General features: G+C 33.2%; 1 protein-coding gene across 1 annotated transcript in view; it reads right to left on the minus strand.

Moving 5' to 3' along the window:
- The window catches only part of STK17B (serine/threonine kinase 17b), a 42255-nt gene that overhangs the window by 11727 nt on the left and 7147 nt on the right, over positions 1-23381 (minus strand). Inside the window, exons 2-7 of the mRNA XM_037848868.1 lie at positions 18989-19153; positions 13070-13282; positions 4787-4931; positions 2941-3067; positions 1393-1441; positions 50-229 (exon numbers count right to left, since the gene is read on the minus strand). Of these exons, the coding sequence (XP_037704796.1) occupies positions 50-229; positions 1393-1441; positions 2941-3067; positions 4787-4931; positions 13070-13282; positions 18989-19110 (836 nt within the window). The 5' untranslated portion in view covers positions 19111-19153. The remainder of the gene's footprint in view (positions 1-49; positions 230-1392; positions 1442-2940; positions 3068-4786; positions 4932-13069; positions 13283-18988; positions 19154-23381) is intronic.

Genomic DNA, 23381 nt, shown 5'->3' on the forward strand with positions numbered 1-23381 from the left:
TATTATTTATTTTGTAATAATATTTAAACAAAGTAATGTTATTACTTACTCTGGATTTTTTACTAGAAGGCCCTGGATAAAGTCTGTGGCCAGCTGTGAAACTGATGAAAAAGTTTCTTCTGAATAATCTACATTAACTTGAGAAATATTGAGGTATGTTTCTTGATTATCTTCTCCCACAAATGGGGATGTATGAGTTAACAACATATATGTTATTATACCAATATTCCTGAAAAACAAGAGAGAAGAGGGGAACTTAAAATTGTGTGCTAATTTTTAAACATTTTGTAAAATACAATCAATGCTCTACATATTCTTGTCCTCAAGATTTGTAGTTAAACTATAGATTTAAATTGCTTTTAAAATTCTTACAATATATTATTAAAAATTAAACAATGTGTTATCTCAAAGTTTACCTCACAGGAAGAAAATACAACAAGGAATGCATTTGTGTTATATTAATTATAACAATGTTCTAGATAAATATATCATTATATCTACAGTCTGTCCTTCACACGGATACCAGTTGTGAAGCACACAAAGCTGCTCAAAGAGCAGCATTTCCCAAGTGGTGCCCAATGGCCTAGTAATGATCTGTGAGATGTAGATAGGACTTCTGTGCAAACAGGGTCTGCAACTTTGACAAAGCCCAAAGTTGGGAAGGCAGGTTTCTTCACTGAAAAACTTTTCAGCCTTAAATGTGTTAATGACAAGTCCAATGCTCAGGGACCAGGAAAAGAAAATACAGTTTCACTCACTTACTTATAAAACCACAGAACTCTTTTTCCATAGCAAACCCATTAACAGTTCCATGGAACACAAGGAACAAGTCTAAACTCTTCCACTTGGCCTGTGGAATGACCCCCCACCCCCACCCCCACCCCCCTGGAACCAACTAAACTTCTGGTATCAATTCTGGTTCTATTCCCTATTCTACACTTTAGGTGCTAGCCATGAAAACTCACAATTCCCTAGTGATATAGTCTCACGGAACCAAACTTTTGTGTTAACCTGTCCTCATTTTTCTGCTTAGCAAGTATCTTCTAAATCTAAACTGATGTCTCCTATCTGGCAGAACTTAACAATGCCTTGACTGTTGCTTCCTCCATGTTTATTAACCTTTATTACAGATGATGGAGCACCATATTACAATTATTTTGTTCTTTTACTAGACTGAGTCTTCCTTGAGGAAAAATATTTTCCTTTAACTTAGAATCTCTGAGTCACTTAAAAAGAATAGACAGGTTTATGTTTTCCTGTAGAATAACAATGATCCTTGAATAAAACCTTGAATAAACAGAAGGCTTTATTATTTAAATTTGGAATCAAAGAATCCCAGTATATACATTACCCATTTTTAATAAAGGCATTTAGGTACTAACAAAATCTTACCACATATCCGTTGCTGTGGTAATAGGATCATAGTTCAAGATTTCTGGAGCTATATAGAAAATAAAATTCAAATTCAATACTGATAAATTTTAAAAACATGAAAATTATATTATATTAAATTAGAACTGGATTCCATTTGGAAAGCCTAGTGACTTAAGACCAATATAAATTTAGCACAGTATTAATTATCCTGTTATTGGACATTGAAACAAATGTACTATGAAGCAAATTATACAACTAGGTGGTTCAAAAGCACCCATAATTTTCTTGGAGTAATCGGTAGCTAGGCAATTAAGGAAACCAAACTCATTAATTAAGATTAATCTCAGAAGAAACAATTCTGAAAAAGTTAAATGTTAGAATCTAGAATCCTTAAAAAAATTTAGTTTTATTAGTTTGTTAGGAATTAGTTTTCATTATTTTATTATGCTGATTTAAGTTTTTCTTTTTAGGTTAAATGGGATTATATATGTTTCAATGATATTATGAACAAATTATGCTTCTTGTAAATGCTTTAGGCTTTCAAGTAGATTAAATATCCCTCTTAAATGATCAAAAACTCAATTTCCTAAGCAATTAATTCCCCTCTGTCTCCTCCCATGTGAAAGAAAAAGTACAAAATAAATTCTCTATGCTTTCTAAAAATTATCATACATTTAAATAAGTGGAGTCTGAACTAGGATTTATGATTGAATACTAACTTTCTTGTTTTACAACATAGTTTCTCCAAAGAGAAATTGCTCCCTAAAGCTGAGTGGCACTTATTCTGTTTAGTTACACCTTTTCAATTCCTGCATGGGGATATCAATGTGAGCAATAACAAAAAAGGCAAAAAATAATTATTATTATAAGTTAAAATACTTTAAATCTACATGATTCTTCATGCAACTTAAAACTCTTTCATAGACATAATCTAATTTAATTAATTTAGCACCATGTTCTCACATTACCTAATCATAGGTTCTTGTTGGCACCCTTCTTTTTCAAAGCCATCCTTTTTCAGCCCTAAACAAAACCTCACATTTTAAAAGCAGCAGCTACAAACAGCAAGGAGTCCTGCGAACAACTCCTGCAAAACAAAATATCTGTACTGTAAGCAGTTTGGATTTGGGTCCAGGGCAGAAGCCAGGGCCGGGGGAATGGGGGCTAGGGCAGTTTATCCAATAGTCAGGCTTCAAAGGCAATAATAATGGATCACATGATTCAGTTTTCCTCTTTTTCCATTTTTCTCCTGTTCTGTAAATTCCCATCACTTTTTACCTGTTTCTTTTTCTCTATTTAAAAAGCATTTTACACAAACATTAAACTTTTGCACTTATATATTTAATGTCCTGTGAACTGTGATGAATGTCACGATTATCCTACATTTATCACAGTCCATTTATGTGTGTCATAACCAAGTTCCAATGTATTAAAATATTTGAACCAAGTGCATCCTGGAATTACCTGTACTAAAATATATAGTTTTATGGATGTGCCATATACATAATACATTTCTAAAATGGTATATAAATTAAAAAAAAAAAAAAAAAAAAAAAAAATTCTTACCTAAGTATTCCGGAGTTCCCATGATTTCCCGAAGTTCACATGCATTCCCAATTTTTCGAGACATTCCAAAATCTACAATTTTTATGTCACCAAGAGGGCATATGCTGCTCAATAATATATTCTGTGGCTAAATAAAGTACAAAAAAATGGTAAGTAATATGCAATAAACAAACAAATCTAGTCTAAGATCAGTGGCAAATAAAGTAGAATTGATCATTTAGCTATTATTTCATTTAGTTATTCATAAAACATTTACTACACTACTATTTAGTAGGAATGGTACACTGGGGATGAAACAGATACTTAGTTCAGAGGAGAAAAAAGGTAGAGACAGATAGATGCAGATATAATGAGATAGAGTAAGTAATAAAGACAAGACTGCCTAATTCTGCCCATAAGAAGGTCCAAGAAGGCTATCAAGTAGAGATGATGTTTAAGCAGAGTCTTAAAGAATAATCAAAAGTATGCCAGTTACAAAGTTGCTCAAGGAAATAAAACAGAAGAAGTCATGAAGGAATGAAAATGCATACATTTCCAAAAAACAGAGAAGAATTCAGGCAGTGTTACAGTTGTATATGAGTTGGGTCTGATCATTCCCAGGTTTCTAGCTTAGACAATAAGGGGCATGGTAGGTTTTATCCATTGCCTCCTAGAATCATATGACTCTTGTACTGTTGCAGGACTAAGACCTACTACAAAGCTTCCTGCCACTATCATACCATATGTATGCCTGCCAAGATGCTGCTCCCAAAAAGTGTGCTGCTCCTAGTCTGTTAGAAGAGTCATAATAGCCTCTTAATTTGGGGGAAAATCCCAAGCTCATCCATCATCAAAAATCACAGAGACCAATATAGGAGAACAGGTAGGGGTAATTAGCTCTGCTGTTGTCAAATACAGGCTTTATGGTATATAAGCCAGATTTATATGCCATCCCTGATTTCAAGTACTGTGTGATGCTATGTAACATACTTTATTGTCTTTGATAGGAAATAGATCCAAGAGGAAGCAGGTGGGTGTATGACAAGCCTCATATTTAGCACGTTGTTTCTTTTCCAATATCTTATCAGTAGGGCAAATGGCAGTCATGCTTGATAGTAAACATCCCACCTCCCCATTTACTGTTAGCCCAATGCAGAAGAACAGATTTATTTTTCCTTTTGAAAAGGGGGTAAGAGAAAGAGGAAAAGATGTTAAGTCCAAATTGAGACATATAAATTTTAAATTTCTACAGGACAATCAAATGATACCTATTCTATAGTTAGAAAAAGGAACCTAGAAGTCAGGAGAGAGGCCTGGGCTACTGGTAGAGATTTGGGAGTCATTATCAGTATGAAAGTGGTAGTGGAAGCCAGGGAAGCAGGGAGACTGTAGAGAAAAGGAAGAGCCTAATGTCCAAAGGAATAAGACAATTAGATTGGTCCAGATTTCAAGGTCCTCAGGTGGCTGTGGAGGAACGATAAGGAGAAAGGATAATAACATGAGGTTATCTTAAAAAATAGAAATAAGAATTGGGTATTTCAGAGGCAGACATTTTATAAGATTAAAAAGGACCAGAATGAAGCTGTAAGAGTGGGATGGAGTGGAATGACTGCAGGATTAGAACACACAAGAAAGATGCATTTTAAGAGCCCAGTGATTAATCTGAGTTTCTTACACATACAGTCTTCTCCTCTCTGCCAATACAAAATTAAGTCAATATGGCAAATAGGTAAGCAAAGAGCACACCCAATGATTCCAAAAGACAATGCTCTGACTGTTGCTTTCTATCAATACCAGCCTGCAATTGGGCATACCAAGAACAGAGTAGGAACACAGATGTTGCATTATTTTAAATCACGTTTATTACCTTTAAATCAAGGTGTACTATGTTATTCTGATGGAGATAATAAATTCCTTCAAGTATTTGTTTAATGAGTCTGATAATATCATTTTCAGAGACCATTTCAGCCAGCTCAGGTAAACACAGGTTGAAAATTTCCCCACCTGCAGCACTGAAATAAAATTCAAATAATAGAAACTTGAGAAATCATTGACCTAAAAATGACCACTTTTAAATATGATATACCTGTTAAATAAAAGCCACAAAGACCTTCAAACAGTAGTCAATATATATACCACCATAAAGGAGGAAAGAAAATGACAAGAATATTTCAAATTCTGGATACTAATAATTGAATAATAAATAAAACTGAATAACTTTATAATTCAATAATATTGTAGTCTGCCGTAATGCTGTAGTAAAAATAATAGCTAACACAATGAGCTTGGCTCTGCTCTGCTATCTGCCTTCAAAAATTAAACATGAATATATGTACACGAGAATCATTTACTTTTGATCATCATGACAACCATGTGAGGTAGGTAGTTATTTCCATTTCACCAAGGAAGAAACAAAGATACAAAGAGGTTAGACAACTTGTACAGTCACACAGTAAATGCGTGGCTAGAATATGAATCTGTGTAATAGGATATGAGAGTCTGCATTTTTAACTAATATCTATGTTAGAATACTTGGAGATGGACCACCCAATTTTCTTTTTTTTCCAAGAATTGAAAACTTAAATGATGCTGATAAAAAGGCATAGTGAAAAATCCCTAGGTTTGGAATCTAATGACCTGAATTTAAATTCTAGCTCTGTTATTTATTAGCATTATAACTTGGGATCAGTCACTTAATTTGAATTTCTCCATCTATAAAATGGAGATATCAGTGAACTAGCAGAGTTGGGTTTCTTAGTTCACCCCATCAAGGATCAAATCTAAATGAATAAGATAAAAATTTTCAGCTATTACATCAGATTTGCACATCACGCAAAACAGAAATCTAGATAGCTATTTATCAAATGTATAAGGTGTTTGGGAATGTTGCAACTAAGTATATTCTAGTTGATAAAACAGAAATTAACTCACTCTAGGAAACGCTTATTTGTCTGGCATTGAGTAACTGTTCAATAAATGTTTGTTGAATGAAGTAATGATGGAATAGGTGGTCATTCTTCAGAGCACCTGAAATTGAGATTCAGAGTCTTGGTGACTGCCAATTGGAAAAGCAATGTCATTTGTATTTGGAACCATGAGAAGAAAAAGTGACCAACATGGTCTCAAATTTCAGTCCCAAATTGAAAATCACAGAGCTGACATTTCACACTGCAGATATAATTTGCAATCGAGTCATCTGTACAGAGTGTGCCAGTTAAAGGCCACAGGGATTTGCTGCTTTATGCTTTGGTTTGTGATATTCCAGAGAAACATTCTGCGTTTAGATTGGTAAGGAATACATATGAAAGCTCTGATCACACATACACCATTTCCACCCTCCAACCCATGACTCCCTGGAAATTTAAGATCAACTAACTCAATATCTATCTCAAAGAACCATGGTAGAGACAACTGAGTATAAAAAATTTAATTTGTTATTACATTTACAGTAGTGAACTCTAAAGTAAGGTATAGGAAGACAATATTAGACGCTAAGGTTAATTTATTTATTTTTAATCTAAAAAAAGAAACAAATTAATCTTTATGAAGTCAATATAACCCTGGTGGCTTATTGGTCAGTGTGTCAGAGGTTTACTCCTCACACCCCTTCTTAAGGTCTCCTGAGGGAGAGTAGGAACGCTACAGCATAGGCTAGCAGTGGCATCCTTCCTCTTTCACTTTCTGGTTACATAATTTAATTTTAACTAAAAGAATCCCCTCAAAACAGAAAGTAGTCTAAATATATCCCTGCAAAGAAACCACAGATAAAAGTAATAATATTAACGCAATCATAAGTAAATAAGAAGAAAATGGAGAGATTCTCTTAGAACGAGTTATTTGATAGGCACCTTACAAGGTATAAATACTAATAATTCAATTCTATGTGATAAGAAATAAGACCAAATAATTTGAAATTGTAGAAAACTTTATAAAATATGGATCCCCATCTACTATTAAGAAATAAAAATAATAGGTCTGAATTCTTCATATGTACAGCAACATAAATTGCCTTAGGTAAAAAAATTCATTCTTGAACACTATATTTATGTACTAACATTATACGTTGCATTTAGTAAAGTTAATAATCCGAACCTCTACTAATTCTAAAATTCATACTAAAATACAATTAAAACTGAAACCGACATGAAGTTGGTAAAGCACTTCCTAGGGCCTAGTACATAAGAGACAGGATGGCAGAGTGCCTTCAAGGGTGCCTTCTGGCATCAAGATGGCCCAGGTTCCGTTCTAGCTATGCCACTTACTAGTAATGTGAACTGGGACAACATGTGCCTTTGTTTCTTCTACTTTAACATGTGAATAATGATAGCTCCTACTTCATAGGGTTGGTGTAAGAATTCAATTAGTTAATCCATATAAAGAAGTTAACACAACAGACGTTATAAGGATCAGAGCAGGTCATCCAAGTATTTATCACAGTGCCTGACAGACAGTAAACATTCAGTAAATATTAGCTTTTATAATAATGAGTTAACAAACATTAATTCCAAATCTAGCCAGCATACAACCTTTCTGGATTTGAGGACTTCTTTTTCAACCCTGATTTTGAAGGTAATTTAAAAGTCTTTCCCAAATTAAAACCCATTTTTAGAAAAACTATATTGGACATATAAAAATGTGTCCAATATATTCTATCCAATATTTTCTTAAGTGAAAAAGGAGGGTTCCATAGGGTATGTCAATAGATCACAGCTTTGTTTCAACAGGTACATATGTATAGACTAAAAAATAAAAAGGCTTAAAATATAGGAATATGCCTAAAAATTAGTCATAGTTTTCATCACCTCTATTTTCTATATCTTCTAAATGTAACACAATGAAGATATTACTTTTATGACCAAAAAAAAAAAAATCCTAATTTTTGTTTGTTTCAAACATGATCAAACAAAATGCTATCATTGTCAGCCAATCAGATTGTCTCTTCCATTTAATTTGGAGCTGACCAATGTCTCTTTTAAGACAGCCATTTTCCACACAGAAGAGAGATAAAGGCAGAACTATAGGTAATAGGAAACTAGGAAGAGTTAAGAAGGGAAAAAAACAGGTCGCAGATGTTAGCTGAAAATGGAAACATAAATGGAGACAGTGAGTAGCAAACATGTTAAAACAAGCACCCAGACTTTTTTTTTTAATTCAGTTTTACTGAGATATATTCCATACCCTACAATAATCCACACTGTACAATCAACTGCTCACAGTACCATCATATAGTTGTACATTCATCACCAAAATCAATTTTTGAACATTTTCATTACTCCAAAAATAAATAAATACAAGAACACCCAAAACATCCCATCCTCCCCCTACTATTCATTTAATTTTTGTTCCCATCTTTCTATTTCATCTGACAGACTTGTTTTTAACAAGTGACTGTATACAGACAAGAAAAATATCTCTACAGTCAGAAAAGCACCCCATATCATTATCACACAGCCCTGGAAGGTACACTCAGGGTCAACTTCTGTTTCTCTCTATATGACAATAGTTTGCCCACTGAAGGGATATCAACAACAAATTCAGAAATCTGGAGGGTTTGTATTCATTTTTTTTATACACTTGTGCATGTGTTGTGTATGTGTGGATTATAGTACTTAGCACAGATACAGTTTAAAATTTATTAGGGAGGAAGAGAACATTTTTTAGAAAGGCTCCCTCAACATAATAAAAATAAAATTGACATAAAAGATTCAAATCAGAATGCTTTCCTATCCAAAATGATGGATTTCCTTGGGTACTAGACAGCCAAAATTTTCAGCAAAACAAAGTAATACCCTGTTTTATAAATGGGCCAAAGATGGCCCCTCTGCATTGGCTCCTATGTCGTTTACTTTTTCACAGCAAGATAGGACCATTAGCCCAAAATCCATCCATGGTGCCAACCTCAAATTTTTACACATTTAATTGTTTTAAATATAGCCTAAATAAGCATATTTTGAACCATTTAGAGCCTGCTTGCTTTGCATATCCCACGGCACTGCATCCAATATCTGCTAGCCAAAGACAAGACAAACTGTGGGGCTACAAAAGACCTCAAACCACAGCTATCCTTCAGCGCTCTCTGACCCAGAGACTCCCCATTGTACTGCTGAAGGACATCACCACCTAAATACCTAAGTTCTCTCTCCAACTACCTTCTCCCTCAGGAGTTCCCCTGCCTGCTCCTCCTTTGGATGTGGTCTCTCACAACAGCCTCTGGGAGATCTCCTGCTAAGATGGACATCCCTCTCATGCAAACCTGTCCAAACCCTTCCTAAACCTCATTGTTAGGATGAAGCTACTTGCACCATGGTCAAATCTTTTTTGTGATTAAGCCGGAAGTCCTCTAACTCACTGCAAACCATCCTTATCAATAAAGTGCAAATCTAATCATACAACTTAAGAGAGCCAAAGTAAAGATTTTTAAAGTAAGTATTAGCTTATAGTGATCAAAGTGAAGTCACTTAAATTTTTTTTTTTTTTTTTTTTTTTTCAATTTAAGGGTCTCCTTTTAAAATATATTCCCATGCTTCTGGGGATAGGGGAGACAAAGTCCATGGAATTTGGCTTAGAATGGAAAGAAACTGGCCTCTATCTCTAAACTAGAGCATGTGAAGTAAATACCAACCTCTATTTTTGGAGGGTCATTTTAAGAATCAAATGAGACTAGGGAAAAAGAGTTTAGCACAATGTCTGCCATATAGTAAATGCCCAACATAACAGTATTATTGAGATTGTTACAATTATATTGAAATATACTGCTTTGGTGACTGAGCTCATCCTAGAAGGTAAGGCTTTCTATTTCATTTTGCACATTTTCTATGGTTCCCATCATTTTCTGTTGGGTCCATAATATTTACTTAAAGACATTTAATAGACAACATAAACTGCTAATTTCTTGATAAAAAGAAAATATTACATCTCTCCCATATAATTTTGCAGTTGTCTCTGGTGAACATAAGTTTGGAGATTGAATCATTCCCCCACAAAAGACATGTTCAGGTCCCAATCCCCAGTCCTGTTGTGAACATCTGTAAATAGCACCTTCAAAGATGTTAGCACTTAAGGTGTGCCCCAATTGAATGGGGGCTGGTGTGTGTGTGTGTATGTGTGTGTGTGTGACAATGAAATATGCATTCCTCATAAGCAAAGGAAATTGGACAGAGAAAAAGCCACCAGGAAGCAGTGAGACGCTTCCAGAAGCTGAAAGTCAACAGAACCTGAAAGAGAAAGGCAATGCCACCACGTGGGTTGCCATGTGGCAGAAAAGCCAAAGAACCCTAAAGATTGCTGTCCAGCTAGAAGATACCATCCCCAAGAGGAAGCAAGCCATATAGCCTCTGAAACCTTGAACCAATAAATTCCTGTTGTTAAGCCAAACCATTATACGGTATTTGTTTTAGCAGCCAGGAAACTAAAATAATATTCAAGTTCCTCTTAGGAGCTTCACTATTTCTAGGACAAAGTTTTTGTCCCACGCTCACCAAAAAAATAATAAATACTCTTTATAATCAATTTTACTTAGTTCAAAACTGAGCATTAATAATTCAATATGCCCAATTAGATAATGCCTTGTTTCTAGAAGAAAGCTTTATATATATTTTAATTCTCCAAATATGCTTTTAAAAACACTTTTTATAGAAAAGTCTTTGCCTTATGAAGAGTGGGGATGGGATGACTGAACTATTTTCAAAATTTCCCCCCAATTTTTAGAGATCTAACACATCTACAAATAAACAAAGAAAGGGATAAAAAATCACTTAGACTCTATAACTGGTAATAACATGCTTTCCTGTGGACTATGTATTATTAAGATACAAATGAAAGATTTAATGATTTTAAAATGACAAGCTGAATTTACATTTAAGTTGAATTTACATTTAAGTTGAAAACATTTAAGTTTAGTAAAAAGTAAACAATTTAATTTGGTTCCAAAAATAGGTTTAGATTTGTAGAAGCAAAACAAACAAAACACCAAAGCCAAAAAAATACATCTTCCTTGTAACTGTAAAAGTTCCAATTAGATTATATTAATCTAATTTCAAAGATTAATATAATTAGCAAATGTAACAATTCAAAAAAGTGCCTAAAGTGTTCCTGTGCCTCACTCCTTTGGAGGGGAATCTGGCAACATCTAATAAAACATTTACTCTGACCAACTATCACACTTCCAGAAATAAATACTTCAGCACATAAAGAAGAAGTATCATAATACCTACAACTTAATTTCAAATAGTTCAAAAAACATGGCAAAATGTCAACAATTGGCAAATCAAGATGAAGGGTTAATATAAGGGTGTTAATTGTACTATTATTCCAACTTTTCTGTAGATTTAGAACTTTGCAAAATAAAAAAGTCAGGGGAGAGTAAGCAGAATGGTTTGGAGGGGGGGAATCGGATTGGTAATAGTTAATAAAATAAACGTTTAAGCACTTTATTTCCAAAATTTTTATTTTCCAAGACTATGCCACCTCATTAAAACAATTAAACCTATCTGACCAAGTTTTTACCTTCCATAGAGATGGCCTGATATGACAATGCAAATGCAAACGTAGTAGGCATAGTAAATAAACCGAAGTGCTAGCAATAAATTTTAGTAGGTCTTGGTTGCTCTGGTAAGAAATTAAATATATTAATCCACTCAAGCATTTGCTGAGGGCCTGCTACATTTTAGTCATGAGGTAGAAAGATCCATCATAGTCCTACCCTAAGGAAGTCAGTTTACTGGTTAGGGTAACTGAATCAATTTTCAGAGTATGAACAAGGTCCATTGCTCTACCCTCTTGTTGCTGTTTAGATGACCCCCAAAAAAGTTTTTATGAAAGTGGTCAATCTTCCTATGTATATATCTTCTACCTAGTACTCCATTACTGTTTTTGAAAAATGTTCGCTACTGTTTAAAATACTTCAAACATGCAGATATCATGCAAATAGATAACATTTTAAAGGTCAGCTGAAGAATCTTTGACAAAAATAATCACTAAATGTATGAAAAATGAAATCATATTTGTAGTATTGTGATCTTCTCTGTGATTTTAATTTATTTTGAGGGTTCTATAAAGTCAATATGGTATCTCAGCTTCCTGGGACACGTATATAGTATTCATTCTTAAATGGACTGCTTGTCAGTTTAATATTTTACAAAATCAGTACTGGCATTAACAAATTGATTCCAGGCAATCTATTTCCTGCCACAAAAATATATTTATCTTTCATAAATATATAAACAAACCCTTTCATCCTTACAATAACTGAACACTAAAATAAGACTTTTTAAAAAATTTTTAAACGGCAATGACGCCAATTAGCTACTAAAAAATTACTATATTCACCAATGTTTTTTTCCTGCAAAAATATTTATTGCTTTAGTTTATCATAAAATAGATTTATTTTATTAAAAACTATCAGAATCTAAAGCTTACTAAACAAATTCAGCTGATCTCTTCTAATTGTTGCAGAAGCTCAAACACATATTTGTAATAAATGTTTCAGATTCATATCATGCACAAAGTCACTATTTATAGTCAAGATATTGGTTAATAAACTACAGCTGACTTAAGCATTTTCTACCCCTACCTGACAAGTTGTTAAATATTTGGGTGTTTTCAATATTTCATTCATTTGTGGGAAGACATGTTTTATTTCTTATCATTAAAATTGCTAACATAGTGTTTTGTACATCTTGCATACTAACTAAATATGTTTCTTTAACAAACAATGTGTAGGCATACCTTTATGCACTTTATCTTTCCATCTTCCTTGGAAGTGTTTTTCAAATAGATGGACAAAATACATAAATGACTTGAAATCTATTCGCCCATTAGATTGTTTTCCAAAAAACATCAACCAATTTCCCATACCATTAGCAAACCAGAAGTATATTCATTTCTCCACATTTCCCAAACTTTATGTTGTCGTTTATTTTGTGCTGTTTAATCAGTACCTTAAAGTTTTTGTGTATGTTTTGTGAGGGTGTACATTTAGCCTTGTGAAAATATTTGAATACAAATTATGTCCCTTTAATATTTTATCAATAGGAATCTGTACAAGTTCTTGTCATAATTTTATCATTCTTAGTGTTTCAAAAGTCAGTTTATCCTACCAATTAAAATAGGTATCATAAATTTACTTAAATTTGCTAAAGTATATACTTACTATTCCAATATCAAAATGATTTCACTTGTATTTTCATAGACTTCATGAAGATTAATCACGCGGGGACAGGACTTGGCCAATTCAAGCACGGCAATCTCATGCAGAATCTCTGCTCGACAATCCTGTCCTCTTCTTCTCTTTTTTAGAAATTTTGCAGCATATTCTTGACCAGTAGATTTTGATATACATTGTCTTACCACAGCAAATTTTCCTCTAGGGGAAAAAATAAGGAAGGTCAATTTTAACTTTTCTGTAGAAATACTGATATAATATAGATATCATTAAACCTCCAAATTACAGCTAATCCTTTCAAACATTCATGCCAGTAAGGAATTTATTTTTGTTCTCTTTACTGAATCAAATATTGCACACACTTTTATAGAAATTACAGTACTATCACATAAAAATTATACATGGCAAACTGTAATAACAGTATAAAACAGAATCATATTTGTTTCTCACTAGTAATATGATACATTAATGCAAGAGGGAATCTCATCTGCATGCCAAATACATGCCATACTCTTCATATAAATTACTGCATTTAAGAATTATAACAATCCTAGTTAATAAATACTATTCTATTTTGCAGACTCCAGAAAGGATATGTAACTTGGCCAAAGTAAAGATTTAAACTCAGGTCTATTTCCAAAGACCATACCCTTCACTGGGTGTCACATTAACTCCTGAATCAAAAGAATTTCCCTCAAATATAAAAAATTAAAATGAATGCAAAACTGGATATATGACTTATTTAATTTTATTAACATAATCACTTTACCTTTCAATACCACTTTTAACAAGCTTTGAAACTTTCTATCACACACACAAACACTAAAACAGTCATTTTAACAGTGTATCTCTTAGTATTGCTCAGTAGTCTATAAAGGCTATAACAGACACCAAAGGTACATGTGTCCTCTGGAAAATATGCCAAGATACTTCTTGATCAACTAAAAAAACTAATTATTATCAACAGTTACATGCAAACATACCCATTAAAGTCATGCTTATCATTTTAGGTCTCTTTAACAGAAGTCCTCAGCCAGTTTTGTTTTTTTTTAAAGACAGCCAAAATGAGAATTTGTATTGATAAATTTGTATATTCCAAGTCTACAGTCTCCCAAAATCTCGTTCTAGAGACCTAAAGCTATTTTGAGAAGCTAATAAAAGCTATTGACTTCTTCCCAGAGAAATGTACACACGCCTTTAAATAGCAAGTTTTACATACAATTGCAGAGGGTTTTCAGATTTGGAACCCTATCCATGAATCTTCTAAGCCTGAGTTTAGGGAATCCAAGCCTCTATACTAAGGCTTAAATTACTCTCTAGTTTCTGGTACTAACAAATCAGGTTTAAATAAAGGATCTTCAGAAAGTAATTTTTGTCCCACAATCCTTGTGCCCCAATCTCCCTAAGAATATACTTCCATTACAACATATCTGGATCTTAACATGGGAAATACTTTTTAATATACTTGGTGTTCACAGGGTGGCGGGGGTGGAGGGGAATTAGCAAAATAAATTGCTTGAATGTATTGTACTTCCTATTCCCAAGGGCCAGAGTGAAAAAGATTTCTACCCTTCATTTCCCAAATTAGCTCAAAATTGGTGCCAATGAAAAGCACTGGAAACCAAGTTGAAAAAAATATACAGCTACTGATGCCAAGGAGGAAAAAAGTGACAAAGCTATAATTTGACCCTTCGACATCAAAATATACATTAACTAAATAAATCTGCATTCATAAACCTGATGATTCTTTGAAAGTACTTTTAAGATTTCAGAATGTTTCGTTTTAACTATAAAATATTATCTCACTGTGTATGAAATAATAAAGATTGATACATTTCAATGAGTACACAAAAAAGCAAAGCAGACCTTTTATTTTATATTTAAAGCACCTGTGTTTTATAAATTTTATACTGGATAAACAGAGTCAGAATGAGATCAAGTAACTCATGAAAGGTCAAATATGGAATTAAAGTGTCAAGAATTAAACTGCGGAATGTGCTTTCCTAGCTTTCTATGCTAACTACTACAAAATAATTCCTCCCTTTAAAACAATGTTTTAAAAGAAGTGCGACTTAATTCACTTCTGTCAATTCTTACTTAGATTTAGAAACAAAAATAAGTCTAAAACAGAAAGTTTGCATTTTATAAAGAAATTCAGCTTATAAAAATTAAGGAAACAGAAACTAGTTAGTCAAGAAATTGTGCAGCTGAAAAAAACATAGTTTATAGTACCAATTGTGACAATTTAGTTCTACTATTATCTTATAATTATATGTCTACAAGCCAGAATTCCATCAGAAATGACAACCCAAAATTAAATAACACTTTCTATCTAATTGTTTCAGGTATTCTTAAGAAGGTTTCTTCATCTAGTCTTCATTAATCAATGCCCAAAGGTGACCAAATGACACTGGTAATTATTTATTTGTCAATATTCACCACTAAGTAAAACCTCCATGAGGGCAAGGGCCATGTTTGTCCTAATCACTACAGTAATTACAAAATCTATACTGTGCTAACACATTGTAGGCACTAAAATATCTGTTGAATGAATGCAACACCTAACCACATACATACTGTGGCATTTTGTATCCTGTACTTAAAGCATTTACATTTTTAAAGGTGATTTGGAATTCTGATGAAATTATACATATATAAACTTGTATACTGTTAAGGTAAATATTTTTATCATAATTATCAGTTGACTGAGGGTAAAAATACATACATTTTTTTTCCATTCTAAAATCCTACTTGTGGTTTAGAAGTATCAAAAATATATAGTCTTCAATATAGTATGTGCCTGTTACAAATTTAATAGAAAAAATCAAGCCAACTTCAGACCCTTAACAATAACACTTAACTCATACCCTAAAAAAGCAGACTAGATTTCCCAGCAGTGAAATGGTCTACTAGGTACCCTTCTGCATTCTAGAATACACAAAAAAATGTGAAAGGAGGGGGCAGGGAAAGCCACAAAGGAAGCTGACGTTTATTTCTGAATCTGCCTCACCCTTCTAACCACAAGTCCTATGAAACCTTGCCTCAGTTGGGGGAAGGGTGGAAAAAACTTACCCAACATGTTAAAAAACAGGAACAATGCAATTTTTTTGAGAATAATAAAAAATGAACTGCAAACTTTTGTGTATTTTTTAGTTTGCTGTTTATAAATTTTTAAACACTAACATCTTAAAATAATAAAAAAAAAACAGTTGATTTAAAAAGATGACTTTGCAGTTTACTACATGATAAAATTATGTCTATATACTTCAAAATGTGCAAGCCTTTGGAGAAACAAGATTATAATCCTAATTTCTGTTTCACAAAAGTATAGGATATTAACATGAGCATCAATATTGAAAGAACTTTAAGCAAGTTTCTGACACAAAGTCATATATCAGTATTTACCACATGACTCATTAGCTCATTCCATTTAAAAGAAAAATGTCAGGTAGGCCTTATTTCATAGCAATCTGAATTTGTTTTAATCAGATTGTTTCATGATTTTTTACTCTAAAGTACATGATTCAAATTATAATTGTTAATTATAATGGAACCTCATGCATAAAACAATTTAGAACAATTAATATTGTCTTCATCAAATTTTAAGTTCTCCAAAACTCTCAAAGAAAAAAAATTATACAGACTTTTTTAGCTCCTCTAATGTCCCTTATTTTTCCAAATTAATTTAGCAAATGTACATAAATTTACCAATCAAAATAGTAACTCAAGAAACAGGAAAGAATGCCCTTTATTGTGGGTACTGTTCAAGGCTTTGCTTATCCAATTACCTACAGCTCAAAGCAGTTTCCAAATATTTTTGCAAATGAAGAAACTTGAAGATGATCTAGTCCACCCTCTTATCTTAAAGAAAAGTAGATCACTCAATTTTAGATCCAGAACAAAGACAGGTCAATTGACCTCTAGCTCAGTCTTCTTTTCTACTAATACAGCATATGATGCCATATGACACAAATTTTATATAGCTGCTGGATAAAAAAAAGAAAGAAAACTAAGGGAATCTTAGGCTACCTCAACAGAAGTAATAGCTTTGTTGTATTCTACTTGGTCAGATTATTGACAACACTGTATTCAATTTGAGGACCTCCCATTCTAAGAGGGACAATGAAAAATACCAAGTGGTTCAGAAGAAGGTGAATGGATCAAGAAAGGCTGTCCGGAAATCAGGTCATGTGACAAGCAGTTAAGGAAATTAGTAATGTTTAGCTCATATTCAAAAATCTGAAGGATTTTCACATGGGTGGACATTATATGCAGCTACAAAAAGAGAACCATGTCTGTTGAGTAGATGTTAGCAGAGTAGAAAACAGAAACTTCTATGCCTAAGAGATGCCCCTAAAATGCAACAGACACCTTCCGAGGTAGTAAGTTCCCCATCACTGAAGCATAGAAACTGAGGCTGAATAACAGCTTGCCCAGGAAATTACAGAAAAGACTGCTGTACTGCATAAAAAAAAATACATTAGAAGACCTGTGACCTCTGAAGTCCTTCCAGTGGAAAGATTCCATGACTACTCATTGTGAAAAACAGGCAGCTGAAACAAACTTACTCTTTCCTGTTATAATGCAAAGGGAAATAATTACAGGTTTAAAACTAAACAATTAAAAAAACATTTCTAAGGTTTTTAAAATTATATCTTTTAACATCCTATTAAAACACCCCAATATTTTGCACATAGAATAAAATAAACAAACATGCAGGAATTACATGAACTACTTTTACATTTAATTCTTAGACTGATGAGGCAGATATAATCATCACCATTATTTTGCAAAATAAAAGTTACATCCAACAGCTAACAGGTGAAAAAACAGGGCTTGCCTTTCCCTTAAGATAAAAGACCACCAAAAATAGAATTACTTTTGCTGGCTCAATTTTTGTTTTTACATTGACATTTTCAGAGCCAAAAATCAATCATAAATTTTACTGTACAGTTGTCAATACAAACACAAACTTAATAAACCATTTTCACATAAGCCAAAACATTTACCTCCAGAACTAAAAGCAAACTGAAGATATAGACTGACAGCCATCTTCCAACCTTTCATTAAGTACCTCTAATTTAAAGTTCAAAAGACGATGAATATATAACTTAAATAACTTGTTATATCTTTTATAACTTTCATATATATTAAGGTGATAGTACTAAAAGGAAGGTATCAGAATATCAAGTTACTCATTGGCCTCAAAGAATTTACATTGTGTTTAAGACAAAACAGATTAATATTTATATAGGGTTTTACATATAAAACATGCACTCCTTGTGATACATGTTGTATGATCAAATATAAATTAATTCAGAAAAGAAGAGGAGACTCTCCCATTTCTTTTTTATAAACCACCAGTCTTGTAGGAATTTTTTTAAATGTATTTAACAAAAACTTATATGCTATTGTACCCTATAAGCACCTTACAAATGTTAACTAATTTAATCCTCATAACAACTATATAAGATAGAAACAATTATCTTTAACCTCAATTTTCAGATGAGGAGACTATAGCACTAAGAAGTACAGTAATTTAATTGCGACCACCCAGCTAGTAAATGGCGAGTGCAGACTTGGACTGGACCATCCACTATGCCATGCTGCCTCTTCCTATGCATAGTCTCAAATAAGGACCCGACCTCACGCCATGGGCTATGACAATGGGTGGGATGTATGATATAAGATCATTAAATCCTACACAGATTTGATTTTCAAGTCAGTTAAGACTAGACCCCATATAACAACAGAGACAACTTTTCTTTCTACTCATTTTTAAATAATGATCCAAAATGAGTAGAACCGTAAGAACAGAACTGTAGGAACTATAGGAACAGGAGAACTGCAGGAACAGCAATCCAAAATTTGAATCTGAACAGAATATACAACATAAAATTTCCTTACCGTCCTAGCTCTTTAGATGTAAGCGTATAAAAATTATTGAAGTTTTCCATTTTGATTGGAGTTTGAGGAGTTGTAGTTAGCAAGCCTGAAATACTTCGGCAATCAAACCTTCTCCTTGACATGTTAGATGACTACCAGATATCCTTCTTAATCACGTATTTTTACCTATTTTAAAAAAGAGGAGAGAGGACACAAATGTAATTAAGAAAAAAAATGTTATCTCAGACAGGATGTGCATTACATTATGCAGCTCCAAATATAGCTGTAAGATACAATGAGAGAAGAAGAAGGAGGAGGAGGAGGAGGAGGAGGAGGAGGAGGAGGAGGAGAAGAAGAAGAAGGAGGAGGAGGAGAAGAAGAAGAAGACGAAGAAAAGAAGAAAGATTAAAGAGCACATTCTACTCACAAGGAAAGGACAAAAGCACATAGTAAACTAGTATCACCTCTATGGCACTTGAACAAAGTTACTGACTTCATTTCAGAATAAAACTACATAAAACTCCTGTATGATCTCCCAAACTCCTTTTTAAAGAGTCACAATAAAATTACAACATACGCAATCATTCAATTTAATTTTTAAACTCTCATTCTTTAATAATCCACAAATTATTCTTTTCAAACTTAATTTCACATGGCCAATCCAAAATCAAAAGCTAGTCTTTGGTGTTTAATTCACATAGATGAGTCATAATATTGACATCTGAATGACTACAAAAAAATAGAATTTGTTTCACAAACTGTCTACATTTCAAAGCTAAATTCAGCAACTATGAAAGTTACTAAACGTAAAGTTTCTTTCCTTTGGGCAGAACCTAGCACAGACCATGCCACGTATGAAGATTCAGTTTTGTTAGATGAGTGGTTGACTATACATAAAACCTTATTTTGGAGTTCTAATCTATATCTGAGACTCTTATTTATCTTGAACTTTGTGATATTTACATGCATTGTTTTAGTTTCAAAACTACTATTTCATATTAACCGAATTCACCAAAAAATGGCAGACTACATATTTCAAGATATGTCTGACTCTGCTATGCCTACCTAATAAAAGATGCAGTATTATCCATCTAGCACCTTTCTGTGATAATCCCTTAGTAGTTTTTATTCCTTGTCTGCCACATTTTTCTTTCCCCTATTTCCGACTGACGTCTACTGCTCTTTATCTTCTTAAATTTAAATGCCAACTATATTCAAGTTAGCAAATAAGCAGAATATGATTAGAGTTCAGTGTTTTCAGTTTCTATAATTTCTCTTAATTTTATTCTCAAACCAGCAAGATTTTTTTCCCCTCTAAATCCCTTTGTCTTTGGGGAAACAAAACCCTAACAGTTTGGGGGTACATGTCTTGAAGTCTAAGGGTAGCAGTGTAGTATTCTGAAAAGAACATTTGGAGTGAAACACACCTGGGTCTTTATCCCATTTCTCTAAAATACCAGCCATGAGACCTTAACTAAATTATTAAACTTCACTGAGTCTTAATTTATCACTTTTTAAAAACTGAAATATTTCAAACGTATAAAAAAGGATATAAACACCACAAAATACTCTCTTTCAAATCTTATTACTTTGCCGTATTTCATGTAAATTAAAAATACACAAACAAAACATTACAGATACAGTTGAAGTCAATTCCTTCTTTTCAATCCTATTTTACACTCCCACTAGCACTTTGTGGGAGGGGTTTATTGATTCATTTCCCAGCCAACACGTCCTCGATTCCAGCTTTTAATTTTTGCTATTCTAGTTTGATAAGGGTGAATGGAATTTCATTGTGATTTACTTTGCATATCCCTGATTAATAGTGAGTAAAGCTTCAATCCTGCAAGGATGAATGATAAGAGAATTTACCTTGCAGAGCTCTAAAAATTAAATCTTAAAGTTTTTTGGAAAACTAAAGATTGAGGTAACATTTCAAAACCAGAAATAGTATTGCTCATTGCTAAACCAGAATCAGGGGCTGGACCAATCTTGTTTCATTTATAACCCCCCTTCCTCCCCCCCCACACTCCCCTCACTGGGATTAATTTGAAGCAAATTCTAGACATCACATCATTACATCTGTAAATATTTCAGAAGATAAGCCTCCCTTTTAAACATAACCTATCTATAACAACTTAAAAATATAAAACAATTGTCTAACATCAAAGTTAGCATTTAAAATTTTCCCAGTTATCATTCATATATATATATTTACTATATATATGAATGAAACATATATTCATATATTAAATTTTTTTAACAGTTGGTTTGCTCGAATCAGAGTCCAAGGCCCATACTTTTGGTTTTGATTGATGATGACCCTAGGTTCCCCCTTTTTGTTTTTTTCCTTGCAATTTATTTGTTTAAGAAATGAATCATTCATCCGGTAGTTTCCCATGTCTGGATTTTGCTGATTACATCCCTGGAGAGTCTTTAACATGTTCCTCTGTCCACTGGAAGTTAGATCTAGAAACTTGATCAGATTCATGTTTGATTTTTTTAGCAAGAATATTTTCCTGGTGCTGGTATACACTTCCATCAAGAGGTAAATAACATCTGATGTCCCACTTTTAATGATAAGATTTTTCATTAGGTTCTGAGGTTGTCAGTCTAATTCATTCGTTATCAAGTTCAGCTTTCCCCATTAGTGTTAGCAGCCATTGACGATTGTTGTCTAGATCTTGGCCTCATTTTTGAGGGCTTCAAAGTCTGCCTTTTTGCATTATTTCCAAATAAGGTTATGCACACAGTCAAAGAAGCTCACTGAGGCAATAGCATACTGTGGATTTCTATTTTTATAATAAATTCTTTCATTTTCTTGTGAATGCAATTATATTGCATTGTGATATTTTTGGTGTTAAAAAAAAGCAATAATTTAAATGCAATCATTTGAAATATACAATATTTGAAACTGTTTAAAAAAACTTAAAATAAGCTCTGGCCTGGAGCTAAGAGCACTCACATAGGTCAAGCTGCAATGACTAGAAAGATGTTTTCTTTTTTTCCTTCTTCTTTTTTTTTTTGTTAGCTCCTGCCATTCAAAAGCTGTGTCTTAGCACTAGCTGGATGCAAGCTTAAGAAATAGGTACCTCAGAGTTTAAATTTCAGCAAAAATACATTAAAATATCAAAGTTTCCAGGTTTCAACAAAGGGTTGCAACACATACAAAGAAATAGGAACTTATGACCCAGGCAATGGAGAAGAGTAAAGCATTAAAAAACATCAGTGAATAGGATCAGACCTGGGACATACCAGACAAAGACTTAAAAAAAAAAAAATGTTCCTAAATATGCTCAAATTGCTAAAGGAAAACATAGACAAAGAACTAAAGTAAATCTGAAAAATGAAAGAGAGATGGAAATTATGAAAAGGAACCAAACAGAACAGAAGACCACAGTAACAGAAATTAAAAATTTCCTAGGATTCAACATCAGACTGGAGTGACAGAAGAATCAGAGAACATGAAGATAAGACAATTGAAATTACTCAGCATGAGGAGTAGAAAGAAGAAAGAATGAAGAAAAGTGAATAGAGCCTGAGGAACCTGTGGAACTCCATCAAGCATACAAATACATGCATTGTGGGAGTACCAGAAGGAGAAGAAAGAGAGATACGGGCAGGGAGAATATTCAAAGAAATAATGGTTGGAAACTTCCCAAGTTTAAAAAACACATGAATGTACACATCCAAGACATTCAACAATCTCCAAATGGGTTAAACCCAAATAGACCCATGACACAGCATATTATAATCAAACTGTCAAAGTTCTGAAAGTTTCAAGAAAGAAGCAATATGTCACATATAAAGGAACCTTAATAAGATTAGGTGCTGATTTCTCATCAGAAATCATGGAGGCAAGGAGGCAATGGGGTAACATATTTAAGTATTAAAAGCAAAAAATTGCCAATCAAGATTTCTGTATCTGGCAAAACTGTCAAGAAAGATGGAGAGTTAAGACACTCCCATATAAACATACACTGATGGAGTTCATCACCAACAGATTAGCCCTACAAGAGATGCTAAAGAGAGTTCTGCAGGTTGAGAAGAAAGGGAAACAGACAATAGAATGAAGCACATGAATAAATGGTAAGGGTACCAACATAGGTACGTACAATTGCCAGAACTGTTGTATTTTTGGTTTGTAGCTCTACTTTTTACATTTTTTGCATAAAATGTAATGATAAATCAGTGGTTTTGGACTCATAATGTATAAACATGTAATTTATGACAAGAACTACATGAAGTGGAGAGACGGAGGAGTATAGGAAAATAGTTTGTGTATAATATTGATGTTAAGTTGGTATCAGAGCAAGTAAGAGTATTATAGATTTAGGATATTAAATTTAAGCCCCATAGCAACTACAAAGAAAATACTGGAGAATAGGCAAGCTCATAGACACAGAAATTAGAG

The sequence above is a fragment of the Choloepus didactylus genome, chromosome 9, assembly GCF_015220235.1.
Source record: "Choloepus didactylus isolate mChoDid1 chromosome 9, mChoDid1.pri, whole genome shotgun sequence".
Taxonomy (NCBI): Eukaryota; Metazoa; Chordata; class Mammalia; order Pilosa; family Megalonychidae; genus Choloepus; species Choloepus didactylus.